Below are 24,365 nucleotides of genomic sequence, written 5' to 3' on the forward strand. Positions count from 1 at the left end.
AGCATCTTCATTATCAGAGAAAACATTTGGCCTTTGGTTTTTTTGGGTTTGGCTTATTTAAGCATACATATTTTTAATAATTAAAAATATATTCACACATTCATCCTTCTGTTTCCTCCTTTTCCTTAACTCCCAAATATTTTAACTAACTAGTAAGATTAGTATCTATACTAGTATAATCATTGTGAAACAAATTAATTATATGGGACATTAAAGTTACCAAAAAGGGGTGCAAGGGCTGGGGTGTAACTAAGCAGTAGGGAGTTCACCTAGAATGCATGAGGTCATGGGTTCGTCCAATCCCTAGTACACACCCGCACCTCGCCCCGCAAAAAGCCAAGTTTTCTCAGAAACTCTGAGAAAAAGGAGAAGGCAGACAAATGCAGAAGCTGGATTTATATCATTATACAGACTGACTACAGATCACTGACTTAAAGCAATGTTTCCAAACACCCTGGAATATAGGTAGCAATAACTATAATATTATAATAAAGTTAACAGTGATTTATTTTTTAAAAAAATAATTTTAGTTGTAGACACAATAATTTTATTTTTTATATGATGCTGAGAATAGAAGCCAGTGCCTCACACATGCTAGGCAAGTGCTCTACCACTGAGCTGTAACCCCAGCCCAATAGCAATTTCTTTAAATAGAGATAAGTCTTTGGCTCAGACATTGACATTCTAAATACTTAATGGAATTCTTTTTTTTTTTTTTGGGTGCTGGGGATCGAACCCAGGGCCTTATGCTTAAAGGCAAGCACTCTACCGACTGAACTATCTCCCCAGCCCCCTTAATGGAATTCTTACTTTGAATTTTACTGTATTTTAGTTTCTGCCGTACAATAGTTAAAAACATCAAACATTTGTCTTGTATTGCTGATAGTTAAAAGACTTAGAATAACAATACTGTTGAATAAGAAATAAAAACTAATATGAAGCAGTAAGTCAAAATAATATTTCATATTTGTCAATCATACTACATTGGTCTCAAACTATCTTTACAAGGAGGAATTTTCTTTTCTTCTACAGATACACAAAGAACAGTTAAGCAACAGCATGTCTGCCTGAATAACAAAATTAATTTCTGTCCCTCCCAATTCCTTCCTGTCAGCTAAGGAAGGTTTAATTAAGAAGATTTAAAAGAACAAAAAAACAGTCTCAACTGTACATATTTCCTTCCTATCAGCTTAGCCAAGTTCAGTGTGAAGTAGCTATTGCTGCCTCCAACCCTCAAGTTAAGGCCAGTAAAATGGACAAATTTAGAGTAAGAACAGAGGGGGTAAAAAGGGAAACAAAATAGGAAGGATATCAGTCCTACAGATGCTAATGTATAGTAATGATCCACGTCAAATAGAATAAAACAGTTTGTCTTTTAAAGTGAAGTTCAAATTGTCAAGTCATTGGATGTTAAAATTTAGTAATGTGCCATGTAAAATAAATTGCCTTGATTTCCAAGGAAGCTATACTCCGTTTAGTTACTTTTTCCTGCCTCAATTAGAGGCAGAATTTTGCCTTTAAGTCTAAACTCCAACAGGAACTCATGATTCAAGGAGCTAACAGGTCAGAGTTAAATCTACTCATTAGCACCACTTGACCTTTGAACTTGGATCTAGATTTATAGAAACTACTAATACTTATGACTCTAACAACCTAACTTGTACTCCCGCTATGAACCAAACTTACCTTGCCTAACTGAAATTCCAGTCCTGGCCTTTTCAAGTGAATTTTGCCCACTGTTGTCAGGATTTTGTACAGTGAACCAAGTTTCAGAATCCATTTAAAAGGAATTTGTTTTTCTTTCAATACAAAAGCAACTTACCTAAAGTATCTTTTAGGTTTTTTACAATAGATGCTTTCCGAGCACTGTTTTTCCTTTCCACATAATTAGAAGGCACAAAACCTGTTTTATTCATGGAATTCCGAACTCTCCACCAGGATTTAGAATCATCCAGAAGCCATAATCTCTCATTCTTCTTGATGTCCAACTCTTGTTCTTGCTGGGCCACATAATCAAATTTGGCTACTACTACCACTTCTTCTGCCATCTTTTAGCAGCTTTAGCACTGTAAACACAGAAAATGATTTTATATGAAATTGAAATAGTGGTAGTCTATATTCCTTTCAAAAAAGACATCTAAAAATCAAGGATACTGAAAGGCTTAAAATAAAACTATAACAAGTAAATTATAATTTACAAAAACTTGTGTTGCTGTATCAGTATCACATAATTTAACTTTAAGGCAAACTTTAATTTAACTTTAAGGCAAAAACCATTACTGGCAATGAAGTTCACCATACAAATGACAAAAAGTTCTATTCAATATAAATTAGATCAAAACTTTTATACACCAAATAGCAGAAACCCTTTGAGCATTGTTTTTTTTTTCACATAGGTTGAAAGCACAAGATCAAAATAAATACATTGAAAGAAACATAAGGAGAAACTGACAAACCTATAATTACAGAGGATGATTTTTAACATAACTACCTCAGTAATAAAACAATCTAAGAGACAAAAACATTAAAGAACTAATATCACAATAATAAGTTTGATCTAATAGGCATAAACAGAAAATTACTTCTAAACAAGAAGAACAGATATGGAACAAAAATAGATCAAATGCCAAGTCATAAAGAAATGTCTCAACAACTTTCAAGTAGTATCCTCTTCATCTATATTCTCTGATGACCATAAAAAATAGATAGCTTTTTAAGAAACAAGTTCCGAAACTTCTAAAAACACATGAATCTAAGAAGAAATCATACAGGGTTTTGAAACTACTGAGAATTAAATGATGATGAAAAGACTATAGTCCAACTTTCTGGATACAGCAAAAGTACTATGTAGAGGGAAATTTTAAAATAGTTACATTAGAAAATAAGAAAAGCTAAACACAGGGCTGAGGAGTGTAGTTCAGTGATAAGAGCCTATGTTTAGCATGCTTGAAGTCTTAGGTTCAATCCTCAGCACCAAAAAAAGAAAAAATAACTAAAAATAAATTAATGAATTGAGTACTTATCCTAAGCAGTTAGAAAAACAGAAGAATCTAAAGAAAAATAGGAAGAAAATAATACAAATAAGAGCAGGATTGCAGAATTTAATGAAACAGAAAATAAAGATATAACAGAAGGGTCCAATAAAGTGAAAATGTAGTTCCTTGTCAATGCTAATAAAATTAACGTTTCTGAGACAAGACTGGTTAATTTAAAAAAAAAAAGTCTACCTAAATACCAGGAATAAAAAAGGAACAATTATAGATGCTGAAAAAATTCAAAAGACACAGTAATACTAAAAGCAACTCAATAACATGAAACCAACTGAAACACAAACATATAAAAAGTAATAATAAAACAATCATTAAGAAATCTTCCCATAATAAAAATACCAAGACTAGAAGGTTTTATACACAAAGTTCCAGGAACAAATCTAATTTATATAAACTATTTTAAGAACAAAGAAAAATATTACAAGGCAATTTCATTCCTAAATCAAATCTCTCTTTAGAGAGTTTTTTTTTTTTTGGTAATGCTTATTGAACCCAGGGCCTACACATGCTAGGCAAGCAAACTACCATAAAATTGCATCCCTAGTCTGAGAGATTTTTCTATATAAACAGTTACCACTTGCCTAACAAGCAAATAAATTCCGTTTTTCAAATTTTGGATATTGACCAGTAATCTCTTTCTCAATAATGTTTGAACCAAGTTTTTTGTTTTTTGTTTTTTTTTTGGGGGGGGTGCTTAATATCCTTAGGAAAATGCATTTTAATTCAGAATTAAACATCTGTTGCCATTCAAGAGTGTAAACAAGATAAATACATTCTGAGGGGCATGTAAAGTCTCAAAACTAGTCATACACTGTTTACCCTTCAGTATGGACAAAATTAATGCAAAAAAAGAAAAAATGATTTGATATTCAAGAAACAATGATGAGGTCTGGGGTTGTAGCTCAGTGGTAGAAAGCTTACCAAGCATGTGAGAAGCCCTGGGTTTTATCCTCAACACCACATTAAAATAAAGGTATTGTATCTTCAACTAAAATAAAAAGAAACAATGAGCAGAGAAATCAGAAAAAATTTTATCTGTATTCTTGCAACTTGATTTTGAAGTAATTTCAAACAGAAGATTTTCAATGAAGTCTAAATAATTACTGGTACACTATGAAAAAATATTACAACAATAATCAATAGACTGTCTGAGACAATGAAAAGCTAGGGGAGATTTTTTTCAAGAATACCTGGAAGCAACTCTGATTCATTTCTTGTGCCCTATCACCACCCATTTAATTCACAGGCTTAATGAAATTCAATTCTAGGTCCCAACAGAAGTTATTTTGAAACCTGACAAAACGATATGAAAATTTATCAAGAAAAGTAATAATGTAAAACTGGCAACAAATGTTCTGGAAAAAATAAGAATTGGTATGCTGACATTACAGGCTGTATACCCAGCATTTCACAATGTCTCTTCCAAAGAGCCTCCCAAATTCTCTTCTACTAGCACTTCTCTGTCATTAGTTTAGCCATTAAAGTTGGGAGGTTGATCCTAGCTTCAAGGGTAACTCTAGATTAATCAAAGCCCCACCTGCATATTAGAACCACTTCCGGAACTTATGAAAAGAAAGAAGACCTACTGGGATGTAGAGCCAGAGTTGCTAAAATAAACACTGAACTGCCAGTTACTTGAGTTAATAAATTTCTTTACTGTCTAAGATAATTTTAATTGGCTTTTCTGTTACTCTCAGTAAAGGCAGTTACCCTATCAGATATCAAAATGTGCTTTAAAAAAAATGATGGAAGTAACTTAAAATAAGATGATTACCAGTACAGAAACAAAAAAAACTAACAGAATATTAACTGAGGTCTAGAAAACACACAAGTGGCTTTAGAAGCCATCTTCTCTAACGTACAAGTTATGAATTCTTACTTAGGCTTTTTAAACGTGAGTACCTCAAAGTGCTGGTGATATACAATCTGAATATAGGAAAGACATTTGTGTATAATCTCCCCCCAAATATTTAAATGTCTTGCCTAGACCAAATTCAAAGCAAGTAATTGTTTACAGTGATTTCCTTTGGTAAGGTGTCCAAATAGATCAATTTAGTTTTCACAAAAACAATTCTCTAATTTTAGCTCCATTTTTGTTTCTTTATATCATACATAAAGTTTTGACAAGAAGCACCTTGAAAGAAACCTTACATTTGAATCCTGGTGAGCAGATTCAATTTAATTGGAGAGAAATGAAATGTGCCAATGGTATCAAGGTATTGTGCTTCACAACAGAAATGGACAGAGTTAATCAGCCAAGTCAGTCAAGTCACTTCTACTCTGTATATACATGCAAATAGGAGAATTTTATATATGACAGGTGGCATTTCAAATCACTGAAAAAAATAAGTTGTTCAATAACTGATACTAGGACAACTGGTTATCTATTTGGGAAAAACTTTTCTACATCAACACACACACACACACACAGGTCAGAGGACTTTCACTTCTGGGAAGTGACATTGTGACACAGTGGTAAACTCCCTAGGTTATATTTTTACCTGACTTGAGATGAAGGTCACCAAAACAGACACACAAATGGGCACATACAAAATAATAGCAGCCTGAGCTCACCAAATAATGGGCCATAAAAGGGACAGCCTGGCAAGACAGAAATCTTTTAGACAATAACTGTTCTGACTCCAGACAAATAAAACAGAGAAAACTGTGGCCCCACCCACACCAAAGACCAAGTAGGAAACCTAAACTTCCAAGCCTTCAGAGGCCATAATGAGACACTCCAATCTCCCTGCTGTGTGGAGTAAAGTAAAGCCCTTCAAGGAGCCAGAGCCTTCGCCTGCTAGACAAAATCAGCAGATATCAAAGACATCAATATATTCAATCAACAGGATCTATTTAATGTTTATAGAATCCTCTACCCCCAAAGAGCACTTTTTCAAGTGTCCAGCAAACAAATACCAAGAGGAATCATAGCTTGGGTCATAAAACTCCACAAAATTTAAATGAATTTAAATCACACAATGTGCTCTCCAATCACAATGGAATCAAACTAGAAATCAGTAATAGAAAGTGCTATGGGTTGGACCCTACTATCCAAGAATTCATGGGCTGGAGACTTAGTCCCCAATGTGACAGTGTTGAGGTAATGAAACTTTTAAGACACAGGGCCTCATGGTTGGTGATTAGATCATTAGTGGTGCTGCCCTTGGAAGACCCTAATGTAGTTCTCCTTGGACCATGATCAGCTCCAGCAAAGATGGGTTGTTATAAAAGGAGTGAGCCTGGCCCCTGAATCCATTGGCTTCCTGTCTTGCTATGTGGTCTCTCCCTCTTTCAGCTACCTGTTATGATACCATTTGCCACAAGGTGACACAGTCAATAGGACTCTTACCAGAGGACAGACAGGGTCAACCAATCTTGAAATTTTAGCCTCCTAAACTATGAGCTAAACAAATCTCTTTATATAAAGTACCAAGCCTCAGGTATTTGTTTTAGTAACAAAAAACAGACTAATATACAAAGATAACTAATACACAAAGATAATCATTTGGAAGAATAAACTTCTAAAATAATCCATGGGTCAAAGAGAAATTCTTCAGGAAAATCAGATGTTAAACAGAAATTAATGAAAACAAAAATACAATCTATAGACATTTGTAGGACAGTTAAAATGGAGCTAGGACGGAAAATTTATGGCACTAAAGGCAAATGCAAAGAAAAAATCCTCAAATCAGTAATTTTACCTGCTATGCCTCAAAAAACCTAGAAAAACATGGGCAAAATAAACTTAAAACAAGCAAAAGGGGAAAAAAAATGAATAGCAATTGGGGCTGGGGTTGTGGTTCAGTGGTAGAGCACTTGCCTAGTACACGGGAGGCCCTAGGTTTGATCCTCAACACTACATAAAAATAAAATAAAGGTATTGTGTCCACCTACAACTAAAAACAATATATATATAATATATATAATATGTGTGTATATGTCTATATATACATATATATAAAACAGCAATCAATGAAATTTGTTTTTAAAAACAAATTTTTAAAAAACAATGAAAAGCTGGTTCTTTAAAAAGATCAATAAACTGACAAACTTTTATCAAGAAATAAAAAACCAAATAACTAATTTTAAAACTCCTCCCCCAAAGAAATTCCCAGGTCCAGATAGCTATTACTGAAGATTAATACCAAATATTTAAAGAATTACCACAAATTCTACATTATCTCTTCTTAAAAAAATGAGGAAAACACTTTCTAGTTCATCTTGAAGATTAGTATTACCTGATGTCAAAAATAAACAAAAACAGTATAAAAAACTACCAACCAATATCCTTTAGGAATACAGAAGCAAAAATCCTTGACAAAATACTAGGTAAAGGGAATACAGCAGTATGTCAAGAGATTGAACACTCCATGACCAAATTGGTTTTTTCAGGTTCAATATTTCAAAAGTGATCAGTATAATTACGATATTAATAATATGGAAAAAAAGTCATATAAGCACATTCACTGGTACCAAAAAAAGTGACAAAATTCAACACCTATTCATAAGAAAAGCTTTTTAGAAAAATAAAAGAACTTCCTCAAGTTCATAAATGGCATGTTCAAAAAAAGCTACAGCAAATGTCCTAATATATAGTGAGAGTTACTTTCTTTCCTCCTGATATCAGGAAAAAGGTAAAAATGTCCACTCCCACCACTCTTAAAGAAGAGAGTTTGAAGTTTTAGCTGGTTCAGTAAGGCAAGTTAAGGAAATAAAGGGCACATGGATCAAAAAGGAAGAAATAAAACTATGCTTATTTGTAGATGATGACTGACAACATAGAAGCTTCTAAGGAAATCTATTAAAAAAAAAAAAAAAAACCCATCCAAGTCCTAATACCAATCAAAAATTATTAAATGGAGGAAATTAGACAGAGGTGGCTTTAAAGCCCTGGGAAACTATGCAAATAAAGAGAAATCTAACCAGAATTTAGAAGAAAATGAAACTTAAGCTAATCCAACCACAGGCAGTCAACTGGGCTGGGCTATCCAACCTTTAACTTCCCACTAGGATGGTCCAAATAAGGTAACCACAAAAACTTTAAAGAAATTTCTTTGGAGTCAGGTCTTGCTTATGTTACCAAGTTTGGTCTCAACCTCTTTAGCACAAGAGATTCTCCTGCCTCAACCTCCAGAGTAGCTAGAACTAAAAGCATATGCCACCATGCCTGGCTAAACTATTTATTCACCTGTTTTATTGTCATACTAGAGATTTAACCTAAGGACACCACCACTGAGCTACACCCCCAAATTTTCTTTGTTTTTATTTTCAGACAGGAAAATTGCTGAGGCTGATGACCTTTCAATCCTTCTGCCTCAGCCTACCAAATCACCAGGATTACAGGTGTGAGCCACCATGCTCAGCTTAATCGAATAATTTAATGTGTGAATTCAGCAAGATCACAGGACACAAGAGCAACCTGCAAAACTCAACTGAAATTCTATGTACTAGCAATAAGCATCAAAATTAATATACTACTTAAATCACTCAAAGGTGGGGAAAAAAAAAAGAAAATTAACAAAAACACGAAAACTTGTATGTCAAGAAGTATAGAATGCTAGGGCTGGGATTGTGGCGCAGTGGTAGAGCTCTTGCCTAGCATGTGTGAGGCACTGGGTTTGATCCTCAACACCACATAAAATAAATAAATAAAATCAAGGTATTGTGTTCATCTACAACTAAAACATAATAATAAAAAAGTATAGAATGCTAATGAAGACATCAAAGAAGAGCTAAAAAGAGATGAACACAAGTGTTTATGTACTGGAAGATAACACAGTAAAGATGTCAATACCTGCCACCCACCCACCCAGCTAACAGGTCTAATGCACTTCTTAACAAAATCCCTGCAAAAATTCTGCATAAACAGATAACATTATTTTATAATTCATACGGAAAGGCAAAATATCTAGAATAGCTAAAATAATTTTAAAAAGGAAGCATGAAGTGAAAATTAGGATCCCAAATTTCAAGACCTCTTAAATAGCTAAAGTAATCAAGATTATGTAGTATAGGAAAAAAGGGATGGATATGCAGATCAATACAACAGAGAGCCCTGAAGTAGAAATACACAAATGGGCCCAACTAAATTTTAACAAAGGAGTAAAGTAATTCACTGGAGGAAGACTAGTCTTTTCAATAAAATGTTGCTAAACTAATTAAACAATAGGACAAAAAATAAAAAGATAAAAAGTAAAGTACCTGGACCTAATCTTGGGCCTTATATAAACACTAACTTCAAAATGGATCATAGACCATGCCTAGTGGCGCATGCCTATAATTCCTGCTACTTCAGAGGCTGAAGGAGGAAGATTACACATGAGATGCTAGCCTGGATAACTTTGTGAAGACTTATCTCAAAATAAAATTTATAAAGGAATGGGGAGGGATAGGTCAAAGGTAGCTCAGTGGCAGAGTGCAAGGCTCTAGTTTGGAAACAGGGGAGGAATTGCAGTCTTAAATGTAAAACTGAAACTTTTAAAAAAAGATGAGAGAAAATCTTCAACATTTAAACAATGACTTTCACCCAAAGCAATACTCATTAAAGAAAAAACTCAACCACACACACACACACACACACACACACAAACCAAATTTAATTAGAAAAGGAGCAAATAAATGATACATTCACTGAAAAAGAAGTACAGATGGCACCAGCATATGAAAGATATTCATCACTAGCTATTAAGGAAATGCAAATTAAAACTACATTGAGATGTCACTACATAAACATATCTGAATAGCTTAAACAAGATATTAAATGTTGACAAAGATATGCTGAAACTGAATCACATGTTTAAAAGTAAAATGTACATTACTCTGGAGAATAGAAGTTTCTCATAAATTTAAATATGCAATTTCCATATAACTGAGCAATTGCACTATTGGATACCAAGAAAGGAAGACTTAGGTTCATACAAAAACTTTTCCAAGAATATTTATAGCAACTTTATGTGTAGTAACAAAAAACTAGAAATCATCCAGATGTCCTTCAACAGATGAATGACTAAAAACAAACGGTGGTACATCCACACCAAAAATGAATAAGACAGGGCTGGGGAGACAGCTCAGTTGGTAGAGTGCTTGCCTCGCAAGCACAAGGCCCTGGGTTCAATCCCCAGCACCGCAAAATAAATAAATAAATAAATAAATAAATAAATAAATAAATAAATAAATAAATAAATAATTTTTAAAAATGAATAAGACTAGTACATAGAACAATCTGGATAAACTGCTGGGGAATTATGCTGAATGGAAAAAGTCAATCCCAATGGTTTCTTACTATACGCTTCATTTATGTAACATTCCTGAAATGACAAAACTGCATAAATGTTGAGTAGATTAGTGATTGCCAGGGGTTGGAGAGTGGGAAAAGGAGGGCAGTGGGTATGGTTAGTCTATTAGTTACCTTTCTGATACTCTAAAAAAACACCTGAGATAATCAACTTATAGATGGAAAAGGTTTATTACTTCTGCTCCTAGTTTTGGAGGTGTCAGTACATGATCAGCTGGGCCTCAGTGCTTTGGGCCTATGGTGGCACATCATGGCAGGAGTATAAGGAAGCAAAAGAGAGAGGAAGAAAGGGTTGGGGTCCACAATCCTCTTCAAAGACATATTACCAGTGACTCAAAGACTTTCTAAATCCTACCTCTTAAAGGCTCCACCACCTCCCAATAGTGTCACTGGCTGGGGACCAACATATAAAAGAACATGAATGATTCTTGTGGTAATGGAAATATTCTGTATCTTGATTATATCAATATTCTGGTTGTGATACTGTATATACTTTTGCCAAATGTTACCAGTGGGGGAAATATTTCACAATAGGCACATATTACTTAATTCTTCTACAAGGTACTATAAAGAGAGAGAAAACCAACTGAAAGTTAGCTATTAATAACTAGCACTCAGAAAATAAAGCAGAGGTGAGGAAATGGGGGAGGGGGGATAGAAGAAGGGGAAAAATATGTAACAGAAATAAACAGGTATAAAACTACATTTACAGAAGAATTGCAATTAGAATAACTTAAATCTAACATATAAAGGGGGAAAAAAGACCTTTATAATTTAACTTTCCTTTGATGGCCATTTTTTTAGTCACACAGCAGATAAAAGAGCCAATTTGAACGTAGGGTCTAGGTAGCAGGGGGGACAATAATGTATCTTTAAACACAAGAATCACAGTAAGATTGGACAGCTTACATTGGGAGGACAGCAACTGAGGACAACTGAGGAAACAGTCAGGTGTCCCATCTCAAGCACATCTCAAGCACGCTCTCGAACAGACAAAGCAGAATGATGGGTAGAACGTTCATTCTATTTTTACAGCCTCTTTTTTTCCTTTTGCTCTCTTTAGGCCAAGCTTAGTTCAATTTATATAAATTAAATATGAAGGATCTACTGTACTTTGATCCAGCCCAGACTGATTGTCCATTAATATTCTATATTCTCCTACTAAAGTTTCAGCCTCTACTTCCAACTTCACTGATGATTATTTGCAGCGAGATGCTTTCAGGAACTAGATTTACATCCATTTTTCTCTGTGCCCATGTGCACCTAAACAGGAGCCCCACCAACCACTATCCAATTCCTACCTGCCATCAAGGTTTGAATTTCCCCTACAGAACCTGAACTGCCTATCTTGATCCATACTGACTCCCTGCCCTGTTCTAATTACTCCAACATCTTGGGCTTCAGACTTGACCTCAATCCCAAATTAAAGAACTCACATCCTGCCTGCCTTTTCTTACTGGGCTTATTTTGTGTTTTTCAAATTCACCTCAAATCATCCCTAACTGGACCTATAAACAATCACTGATCATATTCCTGGCCTTTTCTGATCTGGTTATCAGAAGAACAGAAGCCAAATTCAAATTGAAGAACTAAATTAGTTCAAGCTATCAACTACAGACAACAAGGAAATCAATGTTCTAAAGATCTTCATAAATTATACCATTCCCCATGACTGCACAGGGATCAGGAGATTAAGTTGGAGAATACCTATTGGTTTAAATCCAAGGTCTGCATCCCCTCACAAAGGTTGCCAAAAATATGGCAATCCTAAACAAGAAATATTTACTGAATGTCCATAATCCAGATATTTCTTAACACTTCCTCACAATAATCCTTTAAAGCATTTGTCATTTTACAAAATATGATTCAGAGGTGAAGTTAAATGGCTTTTCAAACATGGAAAACAACTGGTGGAAACTGCAAGTTAAATATCTGTACAAAAGTACTTTCCCACCTACTTTGAATTACCATTATACCTCTCAAAGAAAAGTAGTACACATAGAAATCTAAACTAGTGATCCCAAACCTTTTAGTCTCAAAAACCCCTTCACAAGACTTAAAAATTATTGAAGACCCCAAAAAGCTTTTGTTTATGAGTTATTAGAAATTAAAGTTGAAAAAATTAATGATTTTTATGAATTAAATATATTTAATCCAATACATTTTAACATTTTTATGAAAACAATATCTTCCAAAACAAAATCATTAGAAAAGGACATTTAAAAGTTTTGCAATCTTTTAATGTCTGACTTCAGAGAAAACAAAGATTCTATTTATGCATTTAATGTTTAATATGTTGTTTCAGCTTAAGTAAGTGAAGAATACTTGGTCTTATATAGATAATGTAACTGAAAAAAAATGAGCTCTGAAAATACATGTAGGAAAAAAACCTAAAAAACTGATAAAACTTGAAACCTTCACTGTTATGCTCAGTAATCAGAAAACAAGCAGACGAAAAAGCAGCAGACACAGAAGATCTAAACAACATCCTCAACCATCTTTTAGTTGACTTTTACAGAGCACTATACTCAAAAGAAGCATAATATACCTTTTCAAGTGTACATGGAATATGCAAAAAACCCATATTCTAAATCAAAAAACAAATTTTAATAAATTTCAAAGAATTAACATCACACAGTATACCTTCTTTTGCCATTACAGAATTAAACTAGAAATAACTGAAAGCTACAAAATCTCCCAGTATTTGAAAATTAAACAAAACTTCTAAATAACTCATGGTTCAAAGAGGAAGTCTCAAGAGAAAAATAGAAAATACTTTGTACTTAATGAAAATACAACACATTAAAAAGCCTGTCAGATGCAACTAAAGCAGTGTTTAAAAAATTTGTATTAAAATGTGATAAATAAAATGTTAGAAAAGAACGTTCTGTATCAATAGCAAAAATTTCTACCTTAGAAGGGTATGTTAAATCCAAGAAAGCAGAAGAGGGGCTGGAGAGATAGATCAGTTGGTAGAGTGCTTGACTTGCATGCACAAGGCCCTGGGTTCATTCCCCAGCACCCCCCCAAAAAGAAAGGAAGAAAGGACATGATAAACATATGATCAGAAATCAGAGAGACCGAAAACAGAATATGAGAGAAAAAAAAAATCAAGGAAACCAAAAGATGTTCTTTGGGAAAAAAAAAAAAAAAAATCAGTAAAATTAATAACCCTCTAGCAAGAATGATTACAATGACAAATTACTAATAACTGAAAGAAGATATAATCACAAAACCAAATAAAAAAATAACAAACAAATACTATGAAAACTTTTATAAATTCAACAACTCACAAACAGGAAATTTTCTTACAAGACACACATTACCAAACCTCATTCAAGATGAAATGTATACAGCTGGATACAATGATGCACACCTGTAATACCAGCTACTTGGAAGACCCAGGCAGGAGGATTCCAATTTCGAGGCCAGTCTGGGTAACTTCACAATAACTTGTTTCAAAATAAAAAGTAGCTCAGTGGTAGAGCACACCTGGGGTCAAGCTCTAGTACTGTAAAAATAAAATACATAACCTAAATAATCTATGCACAATAAAAACTCTCGGCAAACTAGGTAAAGAATTCCTTAACCAGATAAATGGCATACAAAAAACTTACAGCTAATATCAAATATAATGATGAAAGAATGAATGCATTCCCACTACAATCAGAAATAAGAAAAGATATCAGTTCTATTTCCATTTAATTTCATACCAGAAGTCATTATCACTGTGATAAAGCCAGAAAAAGAAATAAGAGAACATAAATTTTTTTTAAAAATTAACTTTATTCACAGACGACATGATTGTCCAGGTAGAAAATTCCAGGGAATCCACAAAAATGTTTTCAAAATTAACAAATAAGTTTAACTGCATGGCAGGATATAAGTTAATATACAAAAACAAGTAGAAATCAAAATCTGTTTCCAAGTACCATTATAATAGCACTGAATATGAAATATTTGGGGCTGGATTGTAGCTCAGTGGTAGAGAGCTTGCCCAGAACCTGTGAGGCACTGGGTTTGATACTCAGCATCACATAAAATAGAAAGATTTTGTGTCCATTTACAACTAAAAAAATATTTTTTAAAAAATGAAATATTTAAGGTTATAACTAACAAAATATGTGTAGGACATACATATTGAAAACTACAAAACACTAATGCTAAAGAAATAGACCTAAATAAATGGAAAGCAAATTTGTGCTCATGGATAAAGACATTTAATTTGGGGGGAATCTATAGGTTCAAAACAGTTCCAAACAAAATCCCAGAAGAATGTTTGTAGAAATCAACAATTCTTAAAATTTATATGGAAAAGCAAAGGAACTATAATCACTAACATAATTTTAATTTTAAAAAAGAACACTGAAGGACTCATCTGATCCCAAGACTAACTTTATTATAAACTTACTAACTATACCACAGTAGAGACAGTGGTTTCTGGCTAGATACACAGATCAATGGTAAGCAACAGAGTCTAAAACCAGTACCACCCAAATATGACCAGTTGATTTTTGACAAGAGTACAATGACAATTCAATGGTCAATGGTCTTTTCAACAAATTTGGTCTTTTTCAACAAAATTGCTGGAACAATTGGATATCCAGAAGCAAAAAATTATGAACCTGGACTTAAAACTCTTATTTTATACAAAATTTTAACTCAAAACAGTCACAAGACTTAAAAGGAAAAAAAAAAAAAAAAAGGTAAGTTGTACTTTATAAAAATGTAAAACTTTGCCCTAAGACACTGATAAGAGAATAAAAAAAAGATAAGCCGAAGAATGGGAGAAAATTTTGCAAGTCATATATTTGACACAAAACTTTTATTCAGTATAGAGAATTCTCAAAAAAAGTAACCCAATTTAAAAAATGAGCAAAGTAACAGATACTTCACCAAAGAAGACAGACTGATAGCATATAAACACATGAGAAGATTCTCGACATCATTAGTCACTACAGAAATGCAAATTCAAACCACAAAACGATAACCACTACATAGCAACTTACAGAGTAGAGGAGGAAAAAAAGAAAAGAGAGAGAGAGAGAGAGAAACAAACTGACAGTACCAAGTGCCAAAGAGGATGCTTAACAATGGGAACTGGTGGTAGGAATGCAAAATAGTTCAGCCACTATGGATATTTACCCAAGTGAGATAAAATACCTATGTTAACACAAAAACCTGTATTTGAATGTTTATATCAGCTCTAGTCCCGAGCACCAAAAATGGGAAACAACCCAAATGTCCTTTAATGGGTCATGGATAAACCAATTACAGTTGATCCATAAAATAGACTACTTACACAACAGGGATGAATCACAAATGTATCATGCTAAAATGAAAAAGCCAGACTCAAATGCTAAATACTGACATTCTAGAAAAGACAAAAGCTGCACAGACAGACTAGTAATTGTCACAGGCTAATGGTGTGGAGAGGGCTTGACTACAAAACATGAAGAATTTCATGTTTAAGAGGCAATGATGGAACTGTTCCGTACTCAGATTGTGGTAGAAAATACATGACTTCTAAATGTGTTAACCCAAAAGTGTGAATTTCTATACTATATCAATTAACCCAAAAAAAAAAAAAAAAAAAAAATCGGTCTTTTACTTAATGGGTCTGTTTTGATCCATGCATAATACTGTATCATTGTTTATATTCACTGAGTTTTGCAGATCTTTCAAATGTTGACTTCTCATACAATTATCACTGAATTTCATTCAGCCCCTAGGATCTCCAGAGTGAAAATTAACACCCCTAGTAGTATAAAAATCATTTTGGTTTTTAGATTCTCTAAAAGGTCCACTTCAGAAACCCTTTGAGAACTACCAATCTAAATATATGAATATGAGACCAAAGACTTAAAAACATATTCTTTGTCATAGCTATAAATTAATAATATTAAATGTGTCAAATCATTTAATCAATCATATTGTATATGATTTGTGAATGCTGAGGAAGGATACTGTTTGCTACATATATAGATCATGATAGACCTTTTTGGCATGACAACAGTTATTTTCTGAGGAAAAGGTAAGGAAAAAATGAAAAATTTCTAGAGGGAAATCTGTCATGCTGCTACAAATGCAATTTTAGAATCTGCTATACTTTACCACATATCTTGACAATTTCCTGTTTCTGTTAAGAATCAGCTAAGTACAATACCCAAGTGACTAAGTCCGGAAGTTTGGTTGGGTTACAAATCTCTCAGTAAACAATGAAGGAAGAAAAAAACCCAAATAACTAACTTTGATATGTCATAAGTAAAGCAAAAAGACAATAATGATTCTTATTCTGTTCAATGTTTAAGCCCCAATATCTTGTAATTTATACTACTAATCACTTTTAACTAATGAAACAAATATTAATCATTAGGAAAAAAATCACAGGTAAGTTAGAAATGAAGACAACTTAAAATAGAGGTTTTTAAAATACAGGTCAAATAAAATGTTATCTTGTTCTATTCACATTTGGAAATAACATTTTGAAAACATCTCCAAGGAGAAAGCAAAAATTACTACAAAGGCAAAAAAGTACTGTACACATTAAAATTCGTTCTCTTATTCATTCAACAAATGTTTACTGAGTAGTTATTAGAAACTAGGAGACTGAGTTAAGGAATGGGAATAAAAAAAGGTATATCAAGCCAATCCTGCTCTCAAAACAAACAAAAAACTTAACTATAACCTTATTTCTTCATCAAACTTATTGATGTCATATATACAAGGCATTATTCCCTATATGATTACTTTGTCAGGCACCACAAAATTTTACTTATTATCCTTTCTGAATTATAATCAAGATCACATTAAGAACATGTCACTATTTTATACATGAAGAGAATACTATATTTTATATTACAATTTTTAAAAGCCATTATGTTAGTACTACTAAAAAAAAAAGCAAATTATCTTGCTAAATACATTATGAGCAGACAAGTATATACCACCAATTGTGAAAAAGTCCAACGTTATGACGAATGCCATAATTAACACAACAAACCTGTGAGCACACTGTTCTAATCCCTATTGTACTATATGGCAATTATATATAAAAGGGCTCATAATTGACTATAATCATACTTTTAATTTTGTGAATTGTGGTGAAATAAGTGTTATGAACTGAATTATCCCTGCCCATTCACATTAAGTCCTAACCTCCAGTACCTCAAAATGTAAATGTGTTTGAATACAGGATCTTAAAGAGGTAACTGTTTTATTCAGTTTTTTCACTGCTGTAACTAATGGACCTGATAAGAACAATTTTAGGGGAGGAACAGTTTATTTGGGGGTGTATGATTTCAGATGCCTTAGTCTGTAAGTGGCTGTCTCCATTCCTCAGGGCTCAAGATGAGGCAGGACATCATGGCAGAAGAGTGTGACAGAGGGAACCAGCTCACATCAAGGTGATCAGGAAGCAGAGAGAGACTCTACTTGCCAGATACAAATATATACCCAAAGTCAGCCCCAATTCCCACTCCCTCCAGTTACACCCCACCACTTCAATTACCACTGTTAATTCCTATCAGGGGATATATTCACTGATTGGGTTAAGACTCACACACCAATCATTTCTCTTCTGAATCTTCTTGCATTGTCTCACATGCGAGCTTTAGGGGATACCTCACATCCAAACCATAACACTAAGGTAAAAGAAGGTCATAGTGGGCCCTAATCCATTATGACTGGTGTTCTTATACGATATTAGGATACCAAAAGACACAGGGAGAAGATAGTCATCCAAAAGCCCAGAAGAGAAGAAGGCTCTAACAAGAAACCAATACTGCTGACACCTTGATCACAAACTTTTAATCCTCCCAAAATTGAAAATTTCAATAGAAAGGTAATTTCTATTGTTTAAGTCACCCAATCCATGGTACTCATTAATGCCAATCCTGGAAAAATTACTGTAATACACATGAAAATTACCATCCTGAACCATTTTTTTAACCACTTTTAAGTGTACAGTTCCAAGGCATTAAATACATGCATATTTGCCATGCAACCATTACCACCATCCTCAGAATAATTTTTATCTTGTAAAAGTTCAATCTCTGTAACCATTAGAGGGTAACACTTCTACATATAGTCAAACTAACAATCAAGTACAAAATAATAAAATCATTTTTTAAACATGCATTCTAAAAAATTTAATTCCAATATACGTTTACTCAGGAAACAACTGGAGGACATGCTCCAACAAAATGTCCCCTTTACCTTCTTAAAAATGAAAATGAGCTAGGAACTCATTTTGACTCAAAGGAATCAAAGTATCTACTACTACCTTAACTGTAACAAACTTATTTAAAGTAGTCTTTTCTATGTGACCTTACCATTTCTGGTCTCACCCTCTCCTAGTTGGAAGCATTTAGTTGTCTTTTAAGAAAGGGGAAAAAACAAAATCTGAATTTTTAAGCACTTACTAAATGACTTGAAAGTTAAAGAAAAGGTCTCAAACATATTTAAGTTACAATGAACTTACTATTTTTGAGTTCCACAAAATCAAGGAGGAAGAGCTAAGAGTTCTTGTAACTCCAATGGAACTTACAAAGTTATAAAAGGATTCTGGAAAGATGGCACAGTAGAGAGCAACAAAAATCTGTCTCTCCATCCAGAAAACAATTATACTAACATAATGTAATTTAACTATTTTGGAACTCTGGAGTCTATTCCAAGACAAATTCCAGGAGAAGGTTTGGAAATAAACTGCTCTTAATTTCAGTTCTCAGACAGGCAGTGACCAACTACCCATTCCCCAATACCCATGAAGCCATGCATGTGTTCCACAGCTTGTGGGAGGCTAGGGTGGGCAATAAAGACTCTGCTCTCCATATATCTGGAAACTGTTCTGGTAACTCTTTGCTGCTTCTCCTCATGGACACAGAGGCAGGCAGTCACTGTTTTACACCCTCCAAATTGTTGCAAGACCTTCCCTTTGGGCTTAAGGGTCAGTGCCTTTTATTTTTCCTTCCCCCTTCATTGTTCTGATTTTCCCCCTTTAGGAGTCAGATATTAAAGAACCAGGGCATTCAAAAACAACTGCATTATCAGAGGAATTCAGAAAGCCACCATGAATGCCCAGGCAAAGTGCAGGCTCAGAAAGGACAGAAAAAGACCTTAAGTTTATACTCTGGCTGATCCCCAGCACAGAGATCACCCAGAAAAACAAAAAACTTAAAATTCTAAGAAGGCAAGGAAGGAGGCAGGGATGGAGAGAAAGAGGAAGTAGGCAGGGAAGCAAATAATAAAGTGGCGAACCTAAAGAGGGAGACTCCGATTCCTAGAGTTACCACATTATTAGATTCAAATGTATAGTTTGCAACAATAACGAAGCACAAAAGATATCAAAGAAATAGGAAAATATGACCTATACAAAAAAAAAAAAAAATAGGCCAAGAGAAACCTTCCCAGAGAAGGACAAGATAGACCTACTCACTAGACAAGGACTTTTAAAAAGCTGTCTTAAAAGGTGTTCAAAGAACTAAAGGGAGACATGGAAAAAGGCAAGAAAATGATGAACAAAATTGGAATATTAGTAAGGAGTTACAATATTAAAAATGAAATTCTGGAACTGAAAAATATCATAACAAATGAAAAATTCATTGGAGGGATTCAAAGGTAGATTTGCACAGAACAAAGAATCAGCACATATGATGCAAGGATAGTTTAAATTACCAAAACAAAAGAACAGAAAGAAAAGAGACTGAGAAATGAACAAAGGCAAGAACATCTTTGAGATATTATAAAAAGAACCACATATGCAGGTAGGAATGCCAAAAGGAGAAAAGCAACAAAGAGATTATTTGAAAAAATGATCAAAAACTTAGCAGATTTGATCAAAGACATGAATATACACGTCTTAGTAAGTTCAAGGGACTCCAAATTGGTAGGATGAATTTAAAAGAGATTCACACCAAGAAGCATCTGTCAAAAGCAGAGAATCTTGAATAAGAAGGAGGCAACTCATCACATACAAGGGATCCTCAACAAGATTGTGGGCAGATATTCAGGCCAGAATGTAGTGAACTGATAAATTTAAAACACTGAGGGGAAGAAAAAAAGAAAAGAAAAAAAAAAACTTCAACCAAGAATTCTGTATCTAGCATAACTTCTTCAGCAATGAGGGAGAAAGATTTTCCAAGATAAACAAAAACTGATAAAATTTATTGCCATTAGACCTGCTCTGCAAGAAATGCTAGCAGGGATTAAACGAAAATGCTTTTGCACAGCAAAGAAAAAATTAATGAAAAGATAATCCACAAGACTGAAAAGGGATTAATATCTTAAAAACATAATGAACTCAAATAATCAACAGCAAGAAAACAATCTGATCAAAGAACAGGCAAAGGGGCTGGAGTTGTGGCTCAGTGGTAGAGCACTTGCCTGGCATGTGTGAGGCCCTGGGTTTATACACACTGCACCACACATGAATAAACAAATAAATAAAAGATCCACTGACAACTAAAAAAAGTAAAAATAAAAATAAAACAGAGGCAAAGGACTTGAGGAGACATTTCCCAAAAGAAGACGTATCTTCGGATGGCCAATGGGTACATGAAAAAACACTAGGCATCATGCATCATAACGGAAATGCAAATTAAAACCACAATGAAATATCATTGCATATTTGTTAGAATACTTTTTACAAAAAGATATGTATTGGCAAGGATGCAGAGAAAATGTACTCTTATATGTTTCTGGTGGGAATTTAAATGAGTACAGCCACTACAGAAAATGACACGCAACAGGGTCTTGCTAAATTGCCCAGGCTGGCCCCACATTGCTGGGATTACAGGCACGCACGACCTAATTCCTACATACTCTTTCTTTAAGATTCAACTCACATTTGTCTTCTTTGTATCACTTCCCCAGACACCTCTAAGCAGTCACTCCCTTCTCTGTGATTCTAACTTCTGCCTTTCTCTTACTGTCCTAATCCATCTCATGCTACAACAGAATACCCAAGACTGGGTAATTAATAAAGAATAGACATTTCCACACAGTTTGGAAGCTAGTAAGTCCAAGATCAAGACACTGGCATCTGGTGAGGGCCTTCTTGTTGTGTCATCACATGGAGGGGAGGGGTGAGCCTACTCCCACAATACTGCCTTATGTAATCTATTCATGAGGGTGGTGGCCCCTTAACCCAAACAACTCTCATTAAGCCTCAACTCTCAACACTCCTGAATTTTTGATCAAGTTTCTAACATAGAAACTTTGGGGGATACATTCAAACCATAGCACTTACTATACTTTTCCCACTGGATGTGAATTTCTCCTGTACTGTTTTTTATAATTTCTATACCTATATGTGTAGAAAGCATTAGTTATCTACCTCTGTATATGTTCTCTTCTCCCTAAGTAATAGAACTACCCGATACTGGGTAAGGCAGACAGCAACCACAATGTGGATCACCCTGACTTACATGTACATGAATATACACACAGACACATATAGTTTTAGTATGCAAAACTATACATATTCAATAAAAATTATACTAAAACTTTGAATTCTGACTTCTTTCCAGGGTGGAAATATGCGGTCTAATACCTATCCTGATGCCCAGCAGTGGCGGTGAGCCACAGATCTCAGTCAACCATGACTGTAAGCCATGTTTACAAGAGTACACTACCAATAATTTATAGTGTACTGTGTTGCTGAACCATGATGTTCAGTAGGTTAAATATATTAAAATTTACTTTCAACTTGCAATCTTTTTCAACTTAAAATGGGTGTATCAGACTATAACCCCATCAGAAGTTGATGAAAATCTGTAAAAATGTATTTGCATACTTTTTTGGAGTCAGATATCACCATATAAGCAACAGTCAGTTGCAGTTAGTGTCCTTTAACAGGTGGGGTAATCTATCCTTGTCTCTGGTCTTACTCACTGTCCCTAACTCTGGTCTCCAGTTTCATGTGTGATTCTTTCAGCACCCATGATCTTGTAGGAAATGAATCCAGAACACCCTAAACCTTATTTCCATATCTAAATCCTGGCATTATGGTTCAATCCTAATCTTCTACTACTACTAACTACTGATAAATGTAACTCATTTGTGAGACTTTCATATTTTAAAACTTCATTTTACCTAACATTGGTTTATATTTAGAGTAGGAATGCATTGCCCATTCTAATATTTTTAAAAACTAATTTTAGAAATATTTTGTGATTTGGGGTTGGGATGTAGCTCAGTGATAAAGCACTTACCTAGCATCAATGTGACCCTGGGTTCAATCCCTGGCTCCAATCATGAAAAAAATATTGGTGATTCAAAATCAATTATTAAAACTACAAAGGTCTCTACAGATATAGTTGAATGAATGTTAACATGACAGTGATGAGATTGTATATACTATATATGCTTTTGTAAGCAGATCATTTTCCTTTTACAAAGAACTACATGCTTTTTTGTTCTGAAAGTCATATTTATCATTAACTATTTCTTTACTATAATACATTTTTTATTTGATTTTATTTGGGGTACTTCCAAATGGTAAGCACTTAATTATACTTTCAAGTATTGGATTACCAGGAACACTGTGCTACTAAGAAAAAATATTTCAGAAGAGAACAAATTATAAAATGTTTGGTCAAGGATGTTGTCTCTCGTTTATCACTGGGTCACCAGTTCCTCCCATATTAAGCACACAAGGCTCTAGAGACTGAAACTGAAGCCACATAAACAGACTTATAGACAGTATAACTCAATTCAATAGCCAATTCATGAAAAAGCAGGAAAGGAAAAGAGAAGCAAAAGAAAAAACACAGTAAAGGCAAACAAAACAAAAAGTCAAAATAAGTTGAAATATGTCATAATTAAAATAGATATAAACAAATTTAGCTCATTTATAACAGGTTATCAGATTACATAAAAAATAAAATACAAAATTCAACTAAAGCTGCTTATAGCAATCAACTAAAACTAACAGAAAAAAGGTTAAAAATGAATGAAAAACTATTTTGGCAAATACACAAAGAAATGGTAGTATAACAATTTTAGCCTCAGATGAAACAATTGTAAAGCAACATTAATTGGTATGGAAAGATATGTTTTATATACAAGTAATAAAATAATAAACCAAAAGAGGTCAAAACCTTATACATACCTCTCAAATAAGGCAAAAAGAGAATTGCAAGGAAAAAAAAAAAAAAAAACAACAATTTTCAACCACTGCAGAAACCTCAAATATTAGAAACTGATAGATCAGAAAGTAAATATATCAGCAAGGATATAGAAGACTTCACCTACAAAATTAATAAATTTGACCTAACAGTTACATAGAGAATGCTTCATCACACAAAAAATAAGTATATAACTACTTTCGAGAACACATTGAACATTTTCACAACTTGATTATGCATTAGGATCATAACAGAAAACAAGAAACTTTAAAACTACACTCTATTACTATAATTAGTGTTTAAATAACAATAAAACATTTTTAAAATGTTTGGGAACTTAAAAGCAGATATCTAAACAGGAAGTTAAAAAGAAAATTCTAAGAGAAATTATATAAATAAGAACTGACGAATGATCTCGCTGATAAGCGGATGATGACATATAATGGGGGTGGGAGGGGTTAGCGTTAGGGTTAGGTTTAGGGTTAGGGTTAAGAAGGAAGGAAAGACTGTATAGAGGGAAAAGAGGGATGGGAGGGGTGGGGGGGGAGGAAAAAAAATAACAGAATGCACCAAACAACATTACCCTATGTAAATTTATGATTACACAAATGGTATGCCTTTACTCCATGTACAGAGAAACAACATGTATCCCATTTGTTTATAATAAAAAAAAAAAAGAACTGAGCCAGGTGTGGTGGCACATGCTTGTAATCCCAGCTACTCAGGAGGCTGTGACAGAAGGATTACAAGACCCCAGATCAAAATTGTTAAGAAGGGTTGGGTAGCTCACAGTAGAGCATTTGTCTAGCATGCATAAATCCCTTAGTTCAATCCTCAGTATCTCCAAAAAAAAAGTGAAGCCTAGCTAAAATTATGGCCTTATTACATATG

At 33.9% G+C, this 24,365-nt stretch overlaps 1 protein-coding gene across 2 annotated transcripts in view; it reads right to left on the bottom strand.

The window, feature by feature from the left end:
* The window catches only part of Nck1 (NCK adaptor protein 1), a 73,830-nt gene that overhangs the window by 13,364 nt on the left and 36,101 nt on the right, over positions 1-24,365 (bottom strand). For both annotated transcript variants that reach the window (XM_047564450.1, XM_047564449.1), the window contains exon 2: positions 1,823-2,066. In XM_047564450.1, coding sequence (XP_047420406.1) covers positions 1,823-2,048 — 226 coding nt within the window. In that variant the 5' untranslated portion in view covers positions 2,049-2,066. The remainder of the gene's footprint in view (positions 1-1,822; positions 2,067-24,365) is intronic.

Source organism: Sciurus carolinensis, chromosome 9 (genome assembly GCF_902686445.1).
Source record: "Sciurus carolinensis chromosome 9, mSciCar1.2, whole genome shotgun sequence".
In the NCBI taxonomy this organism is placed as follows: Eukaryota; Metazoa; Chordata; class Mammalia; order Rodentia; family Sciuridae; genus Sciurus; species Sciurus carolinensis.